Raw genomic sequence first — 21090 nt, 5'->3', positions numbered from 1 at the left:
ATCCAGGTTGTTGGCTGTCACCACATCCTGTGGCAGAGAATTCTACAAGTAGATTATGCGTTGTGTGAAACAGTACTTCCGTTTGTTGGTCCTAGATTTCCCGGCACTCAATTTCATGGGATGACCACGCCATGCATGATTTTATAGACCTCTATCATTTCTCCTCGCCATCATCACTTTTCTAAGCTAAAAAGCCCCAGGTGTTGTAGTCATGCCTTTATTATTGTTACTGTAACAGCATTAACAGTATGTGAGACCTCCCTTGGTGTTTATTTTTAAAAATCTATAATATATGGAAAGCTATGGAGGACGCCCAAGGACTGGAAGCGAACATTGTAGCCATTTCATATGGAAGTATTTTACATGGACCTCTGATCCCACACCTGATACCAATCTCCTTGGTATCTTGGTTACTCATTGCCTAATCCCTCCTTCCACCCACCCTCTTATTCATGTGGGCATTGGCACAGGACAGTTGATGTAAAGAAGCTGAGTGGTGGGTTGGGCACAAGAGGAGGAATCCAAAAGGCAAAAGGAAGTGCGGAGTGTGAAATAGAGGAGAGAACAGAACAGCCGACACCGAGTCAGCCTGCAAAAGAAGGGGAGACGCCATAACTGCAAAGAAGAGGGGGACGAAAGAGGAGAGTCAGGCCTTCACCATGAGCTACCCAGACCATCAGGCTCAAATGCCACCACCTTATTCTGCAAATCAGTCCGACAATGAGCCATCTCCCAGCAAGAACGCTTTTGCCTCCATACCGCCGCAGTACCAGCCGTATGGTCAACCTGGTGTGGGATACGGCCAAGGCCCAATCATGGCACAACCAGGGCAGATGATCTTGATTGCACAACCCGTCCATGAACCGGATTGCATGGGCTACTCCATCTTCACCATGCTTTGCTGTTGCTTGCCCTTGGGGATTGCCGCCTTGGTCTTCTCTTGCCAGGTGAGCAATAGAATGCGGGTATGGTTGGGCTTGGATTATGGGGGAGCAGGGTGGGGATGTTGATCGCTTATCTTTTTTTACTCCCCCACCCGCACAGTAACTGTTTTTCGAATGCTACAGAGGAGATCTGGTGATCTGATGAAGACTGAGGGTGTCAGAGTGGGATTTATGGATTTCATTAACAACTCAACATAACCCCCCACCATAATATCAGGCCATGGTATCATTTATTCATTAGAATTTCCTTATATACTTCCTCCTCCAAAGACTCTAGGCAGTGAACAACAACAATACCAATAATTAATTAAAATTATTATTTCTTGTTTACACAGTCAGACAGGTGTTATTTAATGGTTTGATTTATCCAGACATCAAATCCTTCCCAAGGACCTGGGATGGCTGAATTTTATTATCAATGTTGTTGCTGTTATTATTATAGATATCTTCGCAGAATATAGGCTGTTCTCAGTAGAGTTGCTTTTTGTAATTGGCTGATGGAGATTTCTGTGGCCCCTCTGGTGTTGAGGTGCTCTTCAAGTTGTTTTGGAATTGCACCCAGGGCGCCAATTACCACTGGGATTATTTTGGTCTTCTTCTGCCACAGCCTTTCCATTTCAATTTGTAGATCTTTGTATTTGGTGATTTTTTTCTATTTCTTTTTCTTCTATTCCACTATCCCCTGGTATTCTATGTCGATTATTTTGACATATTAGTTGGACACACACACGCGTGCACGAACACAAACAGTGATCTCAGCATCCGTCTTCCTTTCAGAAAGTAGGCTAAAATGTCAACCAGCCAGTTCAAAGTCACCCACGTCATCATCCTCAACAGCCAATAGTTTGAGGCAACTACCCAAGTCCAAATCCTTGCTCAACTACCAATTCACCAATTCGCTGGGTGAGCTTCAGTCAATCAGCATTCCCCAGACTAACCTACCTCATAAGGTTGTTGTAAGAACACAGCGGTAGGAATACTCACGAACACTGCCCTCAGTTGCTTGGAGGAAGAATGGGATAAACATTTGAGATACTGTATTTACCTGAATCCAAGACTAGTTTTTTATCCAAGTTCTTTGGTTTTAGAAATCAGGGGGTCTTCTTAAATTCAGAATCCTCTTCCTTTTGGGAAACAGGGGTATGACCTAAATCAAACCTCTCCAGGAGATCATCTTGAATTCAGAGTCCTGTTCAGATAAATAAGGTATACATTCATAGGTGATTCTGAGACAGAGCCACAATTACACAGAGAGGCCTGCTAGTCTCACAGGTAGTGTGAGTCTCACCAGAGAATCCAATGGTTAGGCAACAACAGCTGCATTGCCAAAGATTGCTTACCCCTGATTCTAGACTGCCAACCCCTAATTCTAGACTGCCAACCCCTGATTCTAGACTGCCTACCCCTGATTCTAGACTGCCAACCCCTGATTCTAGACTGCCAACCCCTGATTCTAGACTGCCTACCCCTGATTCTAGCATTAGTTTTGCTTTGATAAGCTAGGCTACATTCCAAGTGGTGTGATTACTGGTAAGGGCATGAGAGGCCAAGAACGAAGAATTCTTGGCAGACAACACAAGGGGAGCTGTTCCACACTGGCTCGAACCACCCACTTCTGCATGTACTTCAATAGTTGTTCTATACAATAGCTGTTATCAGCAAGCATAAACTATTTTTAAATATATATATGAAATAAGCAGAGTGAAAGCTTCTGGGTTGTAGTAATTCAATGATGTTGGAGTCTATTTTAGCCTATTTTCCTTAAGGAAAATATTCGCCTACTTTTCTTAAGGAAAGTAAGTTTATGAGATCACCCAGCATTTGTTTGTTTGTGCCCATATGTGTGTGCGCCTCTCCGCAATCAACTTCGCAATGCCTGGGCCAGTACAAACTAAATTGTGTACAGTTGTAGGGACACGTCAACAGCAGAGTTTGTGATTATGACATCCACCCCGATTCAAGATGGTGGATGTTTGAGGTGCAAGTGTAACTTGTGTACTGCCTAACCAATTTGAACAAAATTTGCTACAGGTGTAGGGACACATAGGGACGACTCAAGGGCATAGTTTGTGATGACGTTTCTCAATTGTGTTTCTTCACTGATCTGTTGCTTCTCCTTCTTCCTCATCAGACCCAAGAAGCCAATAGGACTGGAAACCTCGAGGCTGCAAAGAGGAACTCCAGAATGGCACGCATCCTGGCCCACAGCGCACTTGGGCTGGGGCTTGTGATCATGATTATCTGGATCGCTTTAGTGGCAACAACTCTACAAACTGGCAGGCACATTGATTTAAACTAAGCATTACTTGGGGCAGGAGAAACCTGGCCCATTTGATGGCTGGAAAGAATCTGCATTATTTGCTGGGTTTCCAAGATATCTGCTGATCTAATCTAGTACTGCCAGTGGCAGCTCCTTAAGAACATAAGAACAGCCCTTCTGGATCAGGCCCAAGGCATTTTTAGTCCAGCATCGTGTTTCACACAGTAGACCACCAGATGCCTCTGAGAAGCCCACAGGCAAGAGGTGAAGGCATGCCTTCTCTCCTGCTGTTACTCCACTCCAGCTGGTATTTAGCAGCATCTTGCTTCTGAGGCTGGAGGTGGCCTACAGCCACCAGACTAGTAGCCATTGATAGACCTGTCCTCGGTGACTTCCATTTGAAATCATGAAATGGACTAATAAATCACAGGAGCCTTCAGCAGTCTTCACCTCTGCAGTTCCTGACCAGGTGAACCTCTCCTTTCTGCCCAGCTCTCCTTCCTCGGGCCATCTCCTTTTCCTTTCAATTAGTGATATAACAAGAGTTTTATCATAACTCAGCTGTGGATTAGTCATCTGAATTTTTTTTATGTAGTATAAATCATCTGGCACATTTAATATGAACATTGTCTAAAATTGTTTGTTTTTATCTTGTATATCTGGTGGGAAAATAAAACAAGTCATTATAAACGTAGAGCTAATGAAGCCTACTTTCTGCTTCTTTCAACATATATAAACCATTAAGGGTTTAGGATGAAATCAATTTGAGAGTATTTGATTCTCTTTCTTGGAAATCGGAATTGTTTGTTCTGTGTCATCCCCCTCCCTCCCTCCAAAAAAAAAAAGCATTATAAAGGGAAGCTCCTTATCATGTGTGTGATGGCCGCCTATTTTCAGGATGGGGGGTTTACATGAGGCCTTTACATGATTGTGTCTATTGCTGCTTCTGTGTGTTTTACCTGCGTATAGTTTTTTTGTTTGCGTTTTATATACTTTAAATCAGATTTGTTTCATATTTTTAGCTTAATATTTTTATTGTCATTTTTATTGTATGTTTTTTGACTTGTGTCAAAAAGTTTTTTGACTTGTAACCTTGGGATTGTTTTGAATGAAAGGTGGTATATAAATTTAACAATCAATCAATCAATCAATCAATCAAAGATCCCTGACAGCATATCCTGGGAACCCCTCCTATCTGCTGTGAATATGGTTTGGATTGGCAATTAACACATGAGTTCCAAAGTGGTGGGCCATATACTTCAAGTGGCCACCATCTTTTTTTCAAGATGGCAGGCAGGATACTCCCATCAGTACACCCTAGATCCCTTCCCCATATGCTGTGAAAGTTGTATGTATCAGACTGTCAGCATATGAGTTCTAAAGAGTTGGTGCTTATATTTTGAGTGGCTACCATCCTGAAACAAGATGGCGGATCAAAATAAAAATTGCCCCCAATAGACCGTCACACATGTGCTGTAAATGTGTTTCATATCATATTGTATGATATATCTGAATCGTCATTACTATGGTCATATTACATATTCTAGTGTAGCATAATGTAATTATTCTACGGTTAAACTTCTTAGCTGATTCTTAGAAGCATATACTATAATCTATGGCAACGAACAGAAATAGTGGGGAGGAGGGGGAACCGAATTGGTTCCATGAAATATAGGAAAGGCATTGGATAACTTTCTAATCCAAGCATGCACAAACAACCTCACAGACCAGTGCAGTTTAGACTTAATGGATTCAGACGTAATAAGTAACCGGAAGACGCTTCACCTCTGGTTTCTGAAGCCGTACATCCAAATTCAGGAAACTGGAGTTGAGGGAGAAAGGGGGCCCGCGGTTTCCCTCCCCAAACTCCGCTCTGAAGAGTGGAGTTTTGCCACCTTTAACTCGAATTTTGTAGTGCCAGCGTTACATCTGAATGCTGGCACAGCAATTACAGCCCAATGGCATGAGAGTTGGAGGAGGAGGCTCCTCCCTCCCTCGGCCCAATTGGCTGTGCAGGCCGTCCTTCTGTCAAGAAGGAAACCCACACCGCCAACTCCCCCACTTCTCTGCAGTCTTGCTGATTGCCGAGAGAGACAGCTCTCCTGAACATCCGAATTTGGACGGGGGAGAAGCGGAGAAGCGCAGAACCACGGTTTCACGCTACCTGTGAATTTGGCCAATTAAATACAAGACAGGAAGTGAGGGCTGCATTTAACACTCTGTGCTAGGTGCTTCTGCTTCTTTATGCCCTGCTGTTGGGGGATGCAAACAGACTGCTGGTATTATGTGTAAATAGAACATGGATGGGGTCAGTTTAGGCTGTCTTAGAGCTGAAGCGGTGAATCGGAGGAATAATGCACCAAAGCCCCAGTTAAAACAGAAGTGTAACTATATTTTAACAAAGCAAAGACAAGCAAAAGGAAGAGCTGTGTTCAACTACATAAGAGGCGCTTTCAGCTGGCCTAGGAAGGCATCCCATGAGTATACAATCAGTTTTGCTCAACTTTGTAAAGGTAACACCACGATCAATGGACCAACGCCGCTTTCCATCAAGAAACCTAGGCTGCACACGTGGTTACAGATGTTCATTTGACAATATTTGTAAAGTAAGAAATCAGAATTGCCAGACTATTTTGTGGAGGTACGCTGACTCTTGTCAGGAATGTAGCATAGCTTGGAACATAGGAAGCTGTCTTATACCGCGTCAGACCCTTGGTCCATATAACTCAGTATTGTCTACACAGACTGGCAGCAGCTTCTCCAAGGTTGCAGGCAGGAGTCTCTCTCAGCCCTATCTTGGAGATGCTGCCAGGGAGGGAACTGCGAACCTTCTGCTCTTCCCAGAGTAGACCCATCCCCTAAAGAGGAATATCTTATAGAACTCTCATGTAGTCATGTAGTCTCCCATCCCTTTTAAGAGTCTTCCCTCTTAAAAAATATTTGCAATGTTGCTGTAACCTGCAATATTTTAATCGGCTGCATTGGTCACTAGTCTCACACACATAGCCTCTTGCTATTACTAGGGAATGTTTTTAGAATTACACTCTGAGTAGCTTTATACAAGAAGTGATTTAATTGCTGTCTCACACGCAAAACTTAGGCCCTTCCTGATTCCTTCTTAACACCTTTGACATTCTTTGAGGCATAGAGCCAGGAAGCCTGGGGACAAGAGAAGATGCCCATTTGCAAGTGCAGAGATGCAAATTTGTTGGGGAGCATGAACAGAACAAGATTCTTCCCAATAACAGTTAATGAGAGCAGGAGATGGAATTCAGACTTATCTGTCAGGAGACAAGATCCAGAGGCAGAGGTGAACTAACCCCCGGACCATGGGGACTCAGTCTGGTCCGCCAAGGTCTGGGAGAGCCTCCAAATGGCCGGGGCCAGGGCACTCCGGTAGCTGAGCCACCCCACGCCTGCCTCACCAAAGCAAGTTTCAGGGGGCATCACACGGGGAGGGGGGCTCGAGTCGTAACTGGCCAATTCGGTCATCCAAGTTCCCTTAGTGTGCCCCTGTCCAGAGGATAACAGCAACTGACACCTTTTTGAGATTCAGGAAGGTTGCTGGTATCTTGAATAGACTCAATGTTGAGATCAAATGATCAAACAACTATTTTTTTAAAAAAGTCAGCTCTCTGGAAAGAGATCAGCAATCTTTGCCTAACAAGCAATATTTGCTCATGTGTGTATCCCAAGTGCCTGCTGTCTAGCTGCGAAGCTAGCAGAGGACCTTGGCTTGCAGACAAGAGACTGCTTGGTGATTCTCTGCCATGGGGTGAGGAATCAGGGGCTATCTCTGCCTGTGAACCCCAGCACCAACTCTTCATCTGAAACCTTGCCTGACCTTCGCTCCCAAGCATCGGACCCAAGCTGCACACACTTGCTGTTCCACAACAAGATCTGGTAGAATGCCTCTTTCAAGAACCAGCCTTTGCCGCCAACTTCCACCCCCTTTACTAACCCTGGCACTCTGCCATCCCGCCCCCAATCCAAGCAGCTCCCTCCCCCTTCTCCCTTTGCAATTTCTTTCTTTCTTGTTAGCTAGAAGTAAATACTGAGATGACATGCATCTCCACACACACGATCGTTAGGAATCCTGCCTTGGTGTTAAAGGTAAAATGTGCCATCGAGTCAGTTTCGACTCGTGGCAACCTCAGAACCCTGTGGTTGTATTTGGTGGAATACAGGAGGGTTTTACCACTGCCATCTCCCACGCAGTATGAGATGATGATGATTTTCAGCATCTTCCTATATCGCTGTTGCCCGATACAGGTGTTTCCCATAATCTGGGAAACATACCAGCGGGGATTCGAACCGGCAACCTCTGGCTTGATAATCAAGTCATTTCCCCGCTGCGCCATTACCTTGCTGTTACTAGTAGCTATAATTGATTGTTTTGTTGTCTGCTCAGTTAGATTGATCCTGTTGCTCTGGCAATCTTTTATACTCATTAAAGCCCATTGAATTATGTACGAGGGTTTGGTTTCCTTCTACCTTCGAGCCCAGACTAGACATGGTCGCCGTATAAAGGACTGGTCACTTGGTGACACTGGTGAAACAGGTCTCAATTCCTATGCTAGCTCCGGAGCATGTTTAGTGTACAAATCCGGCTTGGCTCACAACAAGGTCCCACACCTGATCTTCTCGGAATCTTGGTTACTCATTGCCTAATCCCTCCTTCCAGCCACTATTTTATTCATATGGGCGTTGGCACAGGACAGTTGATGTAAAGAAGTGGTGTGGTGGGTTGGGCACAAGAGGAGGAATTCTAAAGGCAGGAGGAAGTACGGAGTGTGAAATAGAGGAGAGAACGGAACAGCCGACACCTGGTCAGCCTAAGAGAGAAGGAAGCTGAAAACTGCAAAAGCAGCGGAAAGGACATAACTGCAAAGAAGAGGGGGACGAAAGAGGAGAGTCAGGCCTTCATCATGAGCGACCCAAACCATCAGGCTCAAATGCCGCCACCTTATTCTACAAATCAGTCCAACAATGAGCCATCTCCCAGCAAGAACGCTTTTGCCTCTACACCACCACATTACCAGCCGTATGGTCAACCTGGTGCAGGATACATCCAAGGCCCAATCATGGCACAACCAGCGCAGGCAGTCTTCGTAACACAACCTCAGCAGGCAGTTATCATCACACAACCACCACAGATGGTCTTGATCGCACAACGCGTCAATGAACCAGATTACATGGGCTACTCCATCTTCACCATGATTTGCTGTTTCTTGCCCTTGGGGATTGCAGCCGTGGTGTTCTCTTGCCAGGTGAGCCATTGTGTGTGGAGGGATGCAGTGATTGGATAAGGGGTGGGGGCATTGACTCCTTATCTATTTCTACTCTTCCACTCCCACAGTAACTCTTTTTCAAACCTAGTACAGCTACAGAGCCACCTTACATAGGAACATAGGAAGCTGCCATATACTGAGTCAGACCATTGTCTGTCTAGCTCAGTATTGTCTTCACAGACTGGCAGTGGCTTCTCCATGGTTTCAGGCAGGAATCTCTCTCAGCTCTATCTTAGAGAAGCCAGGGAGGGAACTTGAAACCTTCTGCTCTTCCCAGAGCGGCTCCATCCCCTGAGGGGAATATCTTACACTGCTCATACTTCTAGTCTCCCTTTCATATGCAACCAGGGCAGACCCTGCTTAGCTAAGGGGGAAATCATGCTTGCTACCACAAGACCAGCTCTCCTCCTCTGCACCTTAAGTGGCGCAGTGGGGAAATGCTTGGCTAACAAGCAGAAGGTTGCCAGTTCTTATCCCTGTGGCTACTATATTGGGCAGCAGCAATATAGGAAGATGCTGAAAGGCATCATCTCATGTTGTGAGGGAGGAGGAAATAGTAAACCACTCCTGGATTCTACCAAAGGCAACTACAGGGCTCTGTAGGGTTCATTCATTCATTCGATTTCAAAAATGGATGGGCGGTATAGAAATAGAAACCACCATGAAGAGATTTCGATATTGGGCGGTATATAACAACCGCTGGAGTGCCAAGGATTGCCTGCCCCTGATTCTAGATTGGCTACCCCTGATTCTAGATTGCCTACCCCTGATTCTAGCATTAGTTTTGCTTTGATATGCTAGGCTACATTCCAAGTGGTGTGATTACTGGTAAGGGCATGAGAGGCCAAGACAGAAGAATTCTTGGCAGCCAACACAAAGAGAACTCAGAACTACCCACTTCTGCATGCCAGAGAGGTTTCTCGGTTGTTTTTCTTCACTGATCTGTGGGTTCTCCCTCTTCCTCATCAGACCCAAGAATCCAATAGGACAGGAAACCTCGAGGCTGCGAAGAGGAACTCCAGAATGACACTCATCCTGGCCCACACCACACTCGGGCTGGGGCTTGTGATCATGATTATCTGGATCGCCTTAGTGTCGTCGATCTACTGATTCTTTCTGCCAACATGCCAGGTACCTAAGGATACAAGCTCCAAATCCTTTGCTCATGCTCCCCGTTTGAGAAGTTCCGTCCTGAAGCTGTCCTTGGAACCATTCCATGATGGAATACACTCTGGGCTGGTTCACACAGGCAAGCACGTCGCTTGATTTCACCCCACTTGGTTTGATAACCAGCAGCTGAATGTATGAACTGGGTGACATTGCATTCAAGGTGACGGCGTGTGGTCCAACGCTTCTGCCTATGATATATCCATGATAGCCCATGAACATCAAGTGGTGAACATAATGCATGGTCAGCTCTACGATAACCAGACTTTTTCAACTGAAACCGGATAACAGGGAAGGCAAATTGATTGACACCAAGGGTTACGTGGTGGGGGCAGGGAGGGGGACCTGGCTCATTTGATGGCTGGAAAGAATCTGCATTATCAGCTGGGTTTCCAAGGTATCAGCTGATCTAATCTAGTACTGCCAGTGGCAGTACCTTGAGAACATAAGAACAGTCCTGCCGGATCATGCCCAAGGCCTATGTAGTCTAGTATCATGTTTCGCACAGTAGACCACCAGATGCATCTAAGAAGCCCACAGACAAGAGCTGAGGGCATGACCTCTCTCCTGCTGTTGCTCCCCTGCAACTGGTATTTAGCAGCATCTTGCCTCTGAGGCTGGAGGTAGCCTATAGCCACCAGACTAGTAGCCATTGATAGACCTGTCCTCGGTGACTTCCACTTGATATAATGAGATGAGCTTAGAAATCACGTGAGCCTTCAGCCGGCCTCACATCTGCAGTTCCTGACCAGGTGAACTTCTCCTTTCTGCCCATTCTCTTGCCCAGATGTCCTTCCTCTGATTCTTCTTCTTCCTCTCATTCCTCTGGGCCTTTTTCTTTTCCTGCCAAAGTCTCCTCTTCTTCCCTCAGTCTGCTCTCGATACACTCCAACATTTCACAGAGGAAAATGAGACACGTTGCTAATACCTGAGCTCTCACACCAATCCCTGCCCTAGCCCTCCATAGGGGTGTGCACAAAACTGGGTTGCCTGGTTCAGTTCAGTTCCGTACTGGACTCAAACCAGACCTGACATGTTCAGTGTTGGCCTCCCCTGAACCTCCCCACCCCCAGTTCAGTTTGGGGGGGGGGGGTTTCACAATTTTTTAAAAAAAATCACAACCCCTTCTGACAGGAACACTGTAGCATTTTCCTGCTCTGAGCAGGGGGGTGGAATAGAAGATCTCTAAGGTGCCTTCCAACTCTAACATTCTATGAGTTAATGAACAAATGGAAAACAGAATCATCAGATGATGGGTTGGGCTATAAAGCATTAGATCAGATGGTCCCAACCAGTGTTCCTGCTAACAGGGATTCCTAGATGTTGTTCACTACAACTCCCATAATCCCCAGTGAAAGGCCATTGCTGCTGGGGATGCTGGGATCTGTAGTGAACATCTGGGAATCCCAGTTAGAGGGAACAGTGGTCCCGATATATGGAAGCTTGGCATAGCCAAAGAGTGGTAATCAATAATATAACAAGAGTTTTATCATAATTCAGCTGTGAATTACTTATTTGAATATTTTTTTAATGTGGTATAAATTATCTGGCACATTTAATATGGACATTGTCTAAAATGTTTTGTTTTGATCTTGTATTTCTGATGAGAAAATAAAACAAGTCATTCTAATTAGAATGAAAGAAGCCTGGTTTCTGTTTCTTTCAGCATACAAGCCACACTAAGAGTTTAGAATGAAATCCTTTTGAGAGTATTTGATTATCATTCTTGGGAATTGGAATGGTTTCTTCTGTGTTTCCCCCCAAAAAGTATTATAAAGGGAAGGTCCTTATCATATATATGACTGCCATCTATTTTCGGGCGGGGGGGGAGGTTAATGAAATTATTCCCTGTCCGCATATCCTGGGAGCCCCTCCTATCTGCTGTGAATATGGTTTGGACTGGTGATTAACACATGAGTTCCAAAGTGGTGGGCCATATACTTCAAGTGGCCACCATCTTTTTTCAAGATGGTGGGCGGGATACTCCCATGAGGATACCCTAGATCCCTTCCCCATATGCTGTGAAAGAGACTCTGTCAAATAAGGTGTAAAACTCGCCAGGAACATATTTTATCCCAATCAATACCCCTTGCCTTGAAACTATCAGTACTGTGACAGTACGGAGGCATAGTATGGACAAAATATAGGGTCGTGGACTCTTTTCCTTTTGATCTTTATCAAAAGCCTTTATCGTCTACATATAAGCTTGTTAAAATCAGTGGGGAAATGCAAAATTATTAAGTTACGTACAAAAGGAGCTCACCCTAATTGGAATTCCAAATGGAGCAAAAACAAATACAAGCTTATAGGCTTGTTTAAGAATTCAAACTATATATATATATATATATATATATATATATATATATATATATATATAACATTTATATCCCGCTCTTCCTCTGAGGAGCTGGGGAGGAGAGCTGGTCTTGTGGTTGCAAGCATGACTTGTCCCTTTAGCTAAGCAGGGTCTGCCCTGATTGCATATGGATGGGAGACTCCATGTGTGAGCACTGTAAAGTATTCACCTCAGGGGATGGAGCTGCTCTGGGAAGAACATCAAAAGGTTCCAAGTTCCCTCCCTGGCAGCATCTCCAAGGCAGGGCTGAGAGAGATGCCTGTCTGCAACCTTGGAGAAGCCACTGCCAATACTGAGACAATACTAAGCTAGATGGACCAATGGGCTGACTCAGTATATGGCAGCTTCCTATGTTCCTATGAGCTCAGAGCAGTGTACATGGTTATATTTATCCTCACAACAACCCTGTGTGGTAGGTTAGGTTGAGAGATACATGACAGGCCCAGAGTCACCCAGTGAGTCTCATGGCCGAATGGGGATTTGAACTCAGGTCTTCCCGGTCCTAGTCCGACACTCTAACCATTACACCATGCTGGCATATTTCCTCTAAATCGTGCGTTTCAGATGTACTGACCTGCTTCTGTTTTCTCCTCGCTTCCTGACGTTAGCGGATCGTGATTGGAGACGCCTCGGAGACTTGGATCTTCCCAGTCCTAGTCCAACACTATGCTATGCTGGCTCTCTTTATGTCCATGATTATGTCCATAAAAATATAATGTCTATTATATTCATAACGTCTATTAAATATAATAAAAATATAATGTCTATTCCACTGTAGGCCTAATTAAAAGAAATACCTCCCTCCCCCTCCCCTTCTCTCTCTCTCTCTCCCTCCCCCTCTCCTTCCCCCTCCCTCTCTCCCTCTCCCCACTTGGATTCCTCCAAGATGAGCACATTCCTTCCAATCAGCCCAACACAGTTGAGAATTTACACAAACAGAAAGCATGAAGGATGATGTCCCCAAAGCCTCTGCCTTCCGTCACCATAAAACTGTCTAGATAAAGGTTCACTCTCATTCACTTCCCTGCTCCCTAGCCAAAATGTCCAAGTATCAGTAATTTTCCACTGCTCAAAGCAAGCATCACCCACCATTCCATAACAGGATCGTTTAGACTTTCTCCAATCTCTCTGTCAAGGCAAACAGCTCCAAAGTATCAGGCATAAGAATGCAGGTTCTGAATCGCACTGGTATCGGCACAGCAGGAATGTCAAATAAACGTTCCCCAAATACAAGGACTCCACACGTTTTGGCTGAAGGTCGAAACAAAGATGGCTGCACTCATGTCAAGCAGGCTAGATCATTCCAAATGCATATCTGTCCATGACACCAGTGCAGTTGAGATTTAATAAAAAACAGGACAGGAGGTGAGGGCTGCGTTCAACACACTTTCTGCTTCTTTATGCCCTGCTGTTGGGAAATGAAACATACTGCTGGCATTACTTCAGGGGTGTACCAAGGTTGGAGTGGGCCCAGAGATGGGATTGTAAAATGGGCCCCTCACTGCCTTCCTCTCCTTCACCTTCTACTAGGTGCAGAACAGATCTCAGTACACAGGAGGCACTGGGACAAAGAAAAACCCCACTTTAATATAAAATCTAGCAGTTGGTTGAATCTACGTCCAGCACTAACAAACCAAAAACTCAGAGTTCTTTCGACTTAAGCCCTATCAGTCTTAACCTCCTGTACGCCATCTCACGCCTAACACCAGGATTTGGGGCTTGTCCTTGTCTCTCTTTAACATTCAGCCTGAAAAAGATAACTTCAACATTTGCTTCTGATATTTTAGCTGGTCCCAATAAAGGTATTACCTTACTTTGGATGCTTTCCCTTAAGAGACCGATGGCCACCTACTGGTCAAATTCTGCCCAGCCAGAATTTCAGGGGCCCTATCCCAACCCTATCTGACGATGCCATGGATTGAACCTGGGAACCCCCTTCTGCATGCAAAATATGTGCTCTTGTCTTTTACAGAACTACAGCCCCATGATCCCTAACAGACAAACGTACACCACATTTAACACAGATTAGGGATTCCCACCCCATTTTTGTTTTTTTGCAAAGTGTGGAGCTTGGAGTTCAGTTTGCAAACTGTCTCTCGTCAAAGGGGGAAGGGGAGGAGTTTCATGTGTATGTGGGCATGGAGAATGGAGCACCCTCGTGGAGATCGGGTCTGTCTGTGTGTGTTTGTTTCATGTTTTTGTCCAGTGTCTGTGTTCTGTGCTTGCAAAACTCCGGAACTCTGCAAATGTCCTGAAAAAGCAAAGGCAGCAGGAGGGAACTGGGAGAGGGGGGGAAATGCCTTACTTCCAAACACTCCTCTCAGCTATGCTGAGGGAAAGAGTGCAAGCCAGGAGAGAGAGGTGCAAGGGACTTCTTACCTGCTTTTGTGAATGGTGGGTCTCTTTCCCACCCAGCCCCCAAGTTGCATTAAAAAACAACAAAAATTCAAAGGTCTCCCCAACCCCCCTCAAAAAACCCATTACCTTGTTTGTTTGTTTTTAACATCTCTTTATTCTTGCAAATGCAGTTGTTTAAATATTGGATCCTTTAGAGACAGAGCGGGGAGTGGATAGGGAATTATGCAGGATGTTAAGTTGTGTGTTGAAATATTTCTGCTAACGCATATTTTCATGAATATACTAGTTTTATATTATTACATTCTTGTGAGTTCAGTTGGTGCTTGTGCCCTCAAGAACCCGTGTGTGTGTGCGGAGGGGGGAAAGATGCTTAACTTCCCAGTGTACACAGGATTGCATATCAGCACAAAGCCTCAAGTGAAGGGGTTGTGTTTTGAAATAAGGGTCAAGGCTTTCAAACTGAGTCACTTGGTGACTACCCTAGATTGGGAAAACTCTGAAAGAACCACATGCAAGCACTTGTTTTGTTTGCAGGATTGTTTGGATGTTAAATTAGGTTAAATTTAGGACATGATATGTTACCATGTAAAACCTCTACTGTGAAAAGCCAGTATACTAAAAAAGCAGCAAGTTGCCTTTCCCATATTTTGCAGATTGTTTTGTTGGGTTTGAGAACAACCCCCCATCATTTGATCCATACACCTTGGAGTGGATTCAGATGGCAGTTTGGGTTGTCTGTTAATCTGCTACACTATATTACCCGTGCCCTTAATATTCTTCTGCAGCAGAGACATGGGCCCAGGAGAAGGAGAGGAGGCAGCGAGGGACCCATTTTAAAATGTCTTCTCTGGGCCCGCTCCAACCTTGGTACGCCCCCCACATTCACCCCCTCCCCTCCCTTCCACTCACTCACCCCCTTCCCTCCACTCACTCTCCCCCTTCACTTACACACCCCTCCCCTCCACTCACCCCTCCCCTTCACCCACCCCTCCCCTCCACTCACCCACCCCCTCATCTCCCATCCACTTACTCACGCCCTCCCCTCAACTCACTCACCCCTCCCCTTCACTGCACTCACTCACCCCCTCCTCTCCACTCACTCACACACACCCTCCCCTCCACTCACCCACAGAAGAGAAAAGCTGAGAGACCCCTAAGGATTAAAAGCCTGAACAAATAAAAAGGCCTTTTGTTGTTGTTTTAAAATCAGCCACAGGTGTCAAAGAGCGGACATTCACAAGGAGAGCATTCCAGAGCCTGGGGGGCAACAACAGAGAAGGCCCTGTCCTGCATATACAGCAATTTAGCCTCTCTCCATGTTGGCACACAGAGCAAAGACCCCTCTGACAACCCTGTTGAGTGGGCAGTTTGTTTGTTTGTCCGTCTGTTGATTGATAGATTGACTGATGCAAACCACTTTGAGAACCTTTGTGGGAAAGTGATATATAAATATTTGTTGTGGTGGTAGATTGGTTCTCTGTTGCCCCAGAGAGCAAGGCTGGAACTGATGACTAAAATGAGGCACAGAGCTGCTGTGGATTCCTACAGTGCAATCAGAACTTCTGCACTCCCCCACCCCCCGTTGCAAATGGAGAAATCTCTGGAAGTGCTGCTTGCACAACCAACTGTTTTTTACAGCATCGAGTTTGCCTTAAGCATCTGCGGCAGCCTCAACAGTGACCCAGGCTTGTAGAGCTACAGTTTCTGCATTTGGTGTCAGGTTGAAATGACAAGGAAGCAGATTCAGCCTAGTCATGAGGAGGGATTTGTTAACAGAGGAACTGTCTGCCTCAGGAAGGGAGGGTGGACTCTCTTTCGCTCCAAGTTTTCAGACAGAGGCTGACAGGCATCTGTCAGGCCTGCTATAGCACAGGGGTATCCAACCTTTGGCACTGCTGCTGTTGTTGAATTACAGCCCCCCTCATCCCCGGCCACAATCCGTTGAAATTAAAGAATTAAAGTTCCTCCTTTAACTGTTGGTTTGCAACCACTTCAGGCACCACCTCCGATTATGACAATTAACTAAACCAATGAAGCCTGTGATAACAGAAGCGAATAAAATGACAAAACGTTGGGTTTTTCTTGCACACCAAGTGATCTTTGGGGATCATGTCAGTAGCAGCATTAAAAGTATCTGAGCATCATTATTATTTATTATTTATTCGATTTCTATACCGCCCTTCCAAAAATGGTTCAGGGCTGTTTACAGAGAGAAATAACAAATAAATAAGAGGGATCCCTGTCCCCAAAGGGCTCACAATCTAAAAAGAAACATAAGACAGACACCAGCAACAGTCACTGGAGGTACTGTGCTGGGGGTGGATCGGGCCAGTTACTCTCCCCCTGCTCAATAAAGAGAATCACCATGTTAAAAGGTGCCTCTTTGCCAAGTTTGCAAGGAAGTTAGCGTTTCCTTGTTTTCACTTATAAAACTTTAGAGGGTGTGGAAAGTACACTGCCTCTCCAGATCACTCATTGCCTAATTCCTCTCTCCACCCACACTTTCATTCTTCTAGGCGTCCAGACACAGTGCTGTTGATCTAAAGGAGCTGAGCGGTTGGCCCACTACAAGGCGAGAAAAGTAAGAGGAAGTGCTGAGAGGAAAACAGAGGACAGAAGACCCGCCAGGCATTCAGTCTAAGCCAGAAAGGGCCTGAAAACGTGGCAGGGAGAGACAGCAGAACTGCAAAGAGGGGGAAACAAAAGAGGAGAGACAGACCTTCATGATGAGTTACCCAACCGCTCCGTTTCCCACTCAGAACCCTCCACCTTATTCTGAGAATCTGTCTGAAGATGAACCAAATCCCAGCAAGAAAATGCTTGCTGAACAGCCACAGCCAGGTCCCATGGGCTATGGGGCAACTCCACCGATGGCACCGCAATACCAGCAGTATGGCCAGCCCGGTGCAGGATATGGCCATGGCCCAATCATCACACAACCTATGCAGGCGGTCTTCATCACGCAGCCCGTCAATGAACCGGATTACCTGGGCTACTCCATCTTCACCATGCTTTGCTGTTGCCTGCCCTTGGGGATCGCAGCCCTGGTCTACTCTATACAGGTGAGTGGGGGGGGCGGTGTTTATAGATGGAGCAGAGGGAGCATGGAGCCCTTGTCCCTTTCTGCTGCCCCACCTCCAGCAACAGTTTTTGGGAAGCTACAGAGAGGACCTGCTGATCTGGTTGAGATTGAGAGTGTCGGAGTGAGACCTGTGGATTTCATTAAGGACCCCCCACAATTTCTTCTCTGATCCTCATAATATCAGGCCCTGGTGTCACGTCCTACAGATCATGAATTGTGCGGGGTGCACTGAACGCATATAAGGAAGGGGGCCCATTAGGGGAACAAGGGTAGGCAGAGTCCAAGGCAGAGAGCAGGAGATGGGTGTTGTGAAGGTCTGTGCTGACTTTGAAGACGTAACTTATGTAGGAAGCTGCTTTATACAATGCTGGGCTATCTAGCTCACTATTGTTTACAGTAACTGCCGTAGCATTCCAGATTTTCAGTTAGATATTATTTAGCCCCATCTGGTAGTGCCAGAGATTGAAGCTGAGACGTTCTGCCTGCAAAGCAGATGCTCTACTCCTGAGCTACTTTCTGGGAGGAACAGAACAGCAAGTCTGCTTAAGGAGTTTTGGCTAGTCCAAGAAGGTTTTTACCTGTTTGTGGAGAGGTTGGTTTTGTATGACAGGATTCCAATGGAAAATGTTTTGCCCCTGAAGAAGGCTTTGGCCGATAGGTGTTGGGCTGAAATAAACAATTTCACAGCATGGTGTGACTCTGGTTTCCCCTTTTTTGCATCTATAGCTTGAGTGGCCACCATTTTGAAACTAGCTGGAGAGGAGAGCTGGTCTCGTGGTAGCAAGCATGATTTGTCCCTTAGCTAAGCAGGGTCCACCCTGGTTGCATATGAATGGGAGACTAGAAGTGTGAGCACTGTAAGATATTCCCCTTAAGGGATGGAGTTGCTCTAGGAAGAGCAGAAGGTTTCAAGTTCCCTCCCTGGCTTCTCCAAGATAGGGCTGAGAGAGATTCCTGCCTGTAACCTTGGAGAAGCCTCTGCCAGTCTGGGTAGACAATACTGAGCTAGATGGACCTATGGTCTGACTTGGTAGAAGGTAGTTTGCTATGTTCCTATCAGCGGGGGAGAAGTAGCCTTGTTGGGGTCCCCAAGGACCCCATCCCATGTGCCTTGGATTCAGTTTGCATTGGACTGTAAACACAAAAGTAAATAGAGGGGAACACATGAAAGCACATGCAGAAATGGTGATCTCCTTTTGGGAAGCAGTCTAAAAAGTCCTCCAGCTATCTTAAGGTAACCCACAACAGTTTCCTCCATGCCAATACTTTGCAACTATGAGCTGGGTCCAAATCGCTGCTCAGTCATCAAGCTCATTGGGCCACTTTGGGCCAATCACAACAGGGTTGATTTGAGAACACAAGGGAATGGGGTAGAGAACCACCCTGAATTCCTTGGAATGACAGAATTAAAATGTAAGTTTGCATGTGATTTTTGGAACAGACTATACAGTGAAAGAGACTCAAGCTGCCATTAGGGATGAGCAAATTGATTCAAATTTGAATTGATTTGACTCAAATCTGGCTGATTTGAAAGATTCGGATTTGAATCAAATCACCCTTTAAAAGGGCAATTAGGTTCGAATTTGAATCAAATTTTTGAAATTCAGTTTGAATTCAATTCAAGGGCCATTGGGCACCTTTTTAAAACCATTCGGATCCCCTGATTGGTTAAAAAAGACTCTAAAACAGAAACTCTTTGAATTTGAAATGAATTTTCAAATTTGATTTGAATTCAAAATAAATTTTCAAAATTAGATTAGAATTGTATTTGAATTTGATTCAAATCGAAAAATTCAATTCGAGCATGTCCCTAGCTACCATCATGGATAGCTTGAGTGTCACCAGGGCAGGAGTAGGCAATCTTTGGCTCTCCAGCGGTTCTTGCTTACTACCCCATCAGCCCTAAGCACAACGTATTACAGCTGAGGACGCTGGGAGTTGTAGTTCAACAACAGCTAGAGAGTCAAGGTTGCCCAAACCTGGACCAGAGAATGCAGTCTAGCACTAGTCTTGTTTTGCTATGGTAGGCTGCACTCCAAATCATGTGATATTACAAGTAAGGGTATGAGAGGCCAGAACAAAAGGACTCTTTGTCAGTCAACACAAGGAAACCTGTTCCCCAGTGGCTCAAAACCACCCACTTCAGTATGTCGGAGAGTTCTCTTAGTTGTGTTTCTTCACTGATCTGTTGCTTATCCCTCTTTCTCACTAGACCCGAGAAGCCAACCTCAGTGGAAATATTGCTTCTGCTCAGCGCAACTCAAGGATGTCACGCATCTTCAACCACACAGCCCTTGGGTTGGGGATTGTGATCCTGATTCTGTATATCACCTTAATGGTGATACTTACTAACGTATACAGACGCCCCTAGGGATGGCCATACAATAGCCATATGATACAAGCCCTCCCTTTGTACACCCCACTGGAGAAGTCCCATTCTGAAGCCATTCTTTCTAGGAGCCATTTCATGAAAAGACACACTTGGGGCCAGTTCACACAGGCATATGCAACACCTTTCCATTCCACTTGGCTTGACGACCAGCAGTCGAATGTATAGACTGTGTAATGCTGCGTTGAAGGCGACAACAGGTGATCCGAAGGTACTGCCTATGATAGATCTGCAATGACCCATGAGCATCAAGTGATGAACGTTATGTGTGGTCCAGCTCTATGTTACCCAAACATGGTCAACTGAAGCAAGAGAACAGGGGCAGGCAAATTGATTGACACCAAAGGTTACCTGGAGTCAAAAACTGGTCCATTTGATTGCTGGGTAGCATCAATATTATCAGCTGTGTTTCCAAGATAATTCGACTGTTCTGCTCTAGTACTCCCCATTGGTAAAAAGTCACAATCTTTCTCAGGCCTGGCCCTGTGTTAACAGAGCAAAGGGGCACTTTTTCAAGGGGTGTCTCTTTTATATTTAGCAGCGGGAAAGCAACTCCCTTGTATCCCTCCAGGAGTTTTTTCTGATCTTGTCTTTCTTTTTAGAGAGTTCCTTTAGGAACGGGGAACCCTCTTTTTTCCTTTTTTCTTTCCCACCCCCCACCCCCCTACAAACCTCTTTGAGAACTCATGTTGAAAAGTGGCACATAAAAATGCTTCATGATAATAATTGTTTAAAAGAATTTTTAAAAATTAAGTGATATTATAATTTTCATTTTAATATTGCAATATTATAATAAAAGGCAAAATATGACTCTTACATCCCTTCAGCTGAGAATCAGGAGTGGTGGTTGGGCCCAAGGGGGCAATCTCCTTCTTCTCCGCAGCCCTCAAGCCCTGAACTGCCCTGAGGTGATCATCTCTACTTTGGATTAATCATTTGAATATTTAAATTACCCGGCACATTTAATATCCACATTGCCCCAAGCCTGCTTGTTATCTTGTATCTCGGATGGAAAATATGAAATCTCTTCTATTTCTGATGGAAAAATTTAAAAAGCTGTTCAGTGTAGAACTGACGGAGCCTACTTTCTGCTTCTTGCAACTTCCCTGCCCTATGCCTATCCTTTGTGTGGCCAACATCTTGAACATGAAATGGTGGAAGATCTGAAAAGGAAAATAGCCCCATTCATAGGGAGCCCTCCCATGTGCTGCAAATCTGTTTTGTATGGACACGGTGATTTCGT

At 45.3% G+C, this 21090-nt stretch overlaps 2 protein-coding genes across 2 annotated transcripts; both read left to right on the top strand.

The window, feature by feature from the left end:
- The first annotated feature begins 686 nt into the window (after positions 1-686).
- LOC128332839 (synapse differentiation-inducing gene protein 1-like) lies at positions 687-3772 on the top strand. Its single transcript, XM_053267604.1, has 2 exons — positions 687-947; positions 3076-3772. Exons 1-2 carry the CDS (start codon positions 687-689, stop codon positions 3241-3243), a joined length of 429 nt encoding a protein of 142 aa, XP_053123579.1. The 3' UTR covers positions 3244-3772.
- A 10316-nt stretch (positions 3773-14088) lies between these two features.
- On the top strand, positions 14089-20663 carry LOC128333261 (cysteine-rich and transmembrane domain-containing protein 1-like). The gene is made up of 3 exons (XM_053268533.1): positions 14089-14187; positions 16893-17438; positions 19671-20663. Exons 2-3 carry the CDS (start codon positions 17100-17102, stop codon positions 19827-19829), a joined length of 498 nt encoding a protein of 165 aa, XP_053124508.1. The 5' UTR covers positions 14089-14187; positions 16893-17099; the 3' UTR covers positions 19830-20663.
- Positions 20664-21090: the final 427 nt, after the last annotated feature.

This window comes from Hemicordylus capensis, chromosome 7 (genome assembly GCF_027244095.1).
Source record: "Hemicordylus capensis ecotype Gifberg chromosome 7, rHemCap1.1.pri, whole genome shotgun sequence".
In the NCBI taxonomy this organism is placed as follows: Eukaryota; Metazoa; Chordata; class Lepidosauria; order Squamata; family Cordylidae; genus Hemicordylus; species Hemicordylus capensis.
Note: the sequence above shows the minus strand (reverse complement) of the source record. Positions and strands in the feature narration are given on the sequence as shown.

Bases quoted from the DNA above. Each gene is read 5' to 3' on its own strand.
- LOC128333261 (XM_053268533.1), top strand. From the start codon at position 17,100: ATGATGAGTTACCCAACCGCTCCGTTTCCCACTCAGAACCCTCCACCT. The intron at 17,439-19,670 runs GTGAGTGGGGGG...CTTTCTCACTAG, and splicing joins CCCTGGTCTACTCTATACAG to ACCCGAGAAGCCAACCTCAG.
- LOC128332839 (XM_053267604.1), top strand. From the start codon at position 687: ATGCCACCACCTTATTCTGCAAATCAGTCCGACAATGAGCCATCTCCC. The intron at 948-3,075 runs GTGAGCAATAGA...CTTCCTCATCAG, and splicing joins CCTTGGTCTTCTCTTGCCAG to ACCCAAGAAGCCAATAGGAC.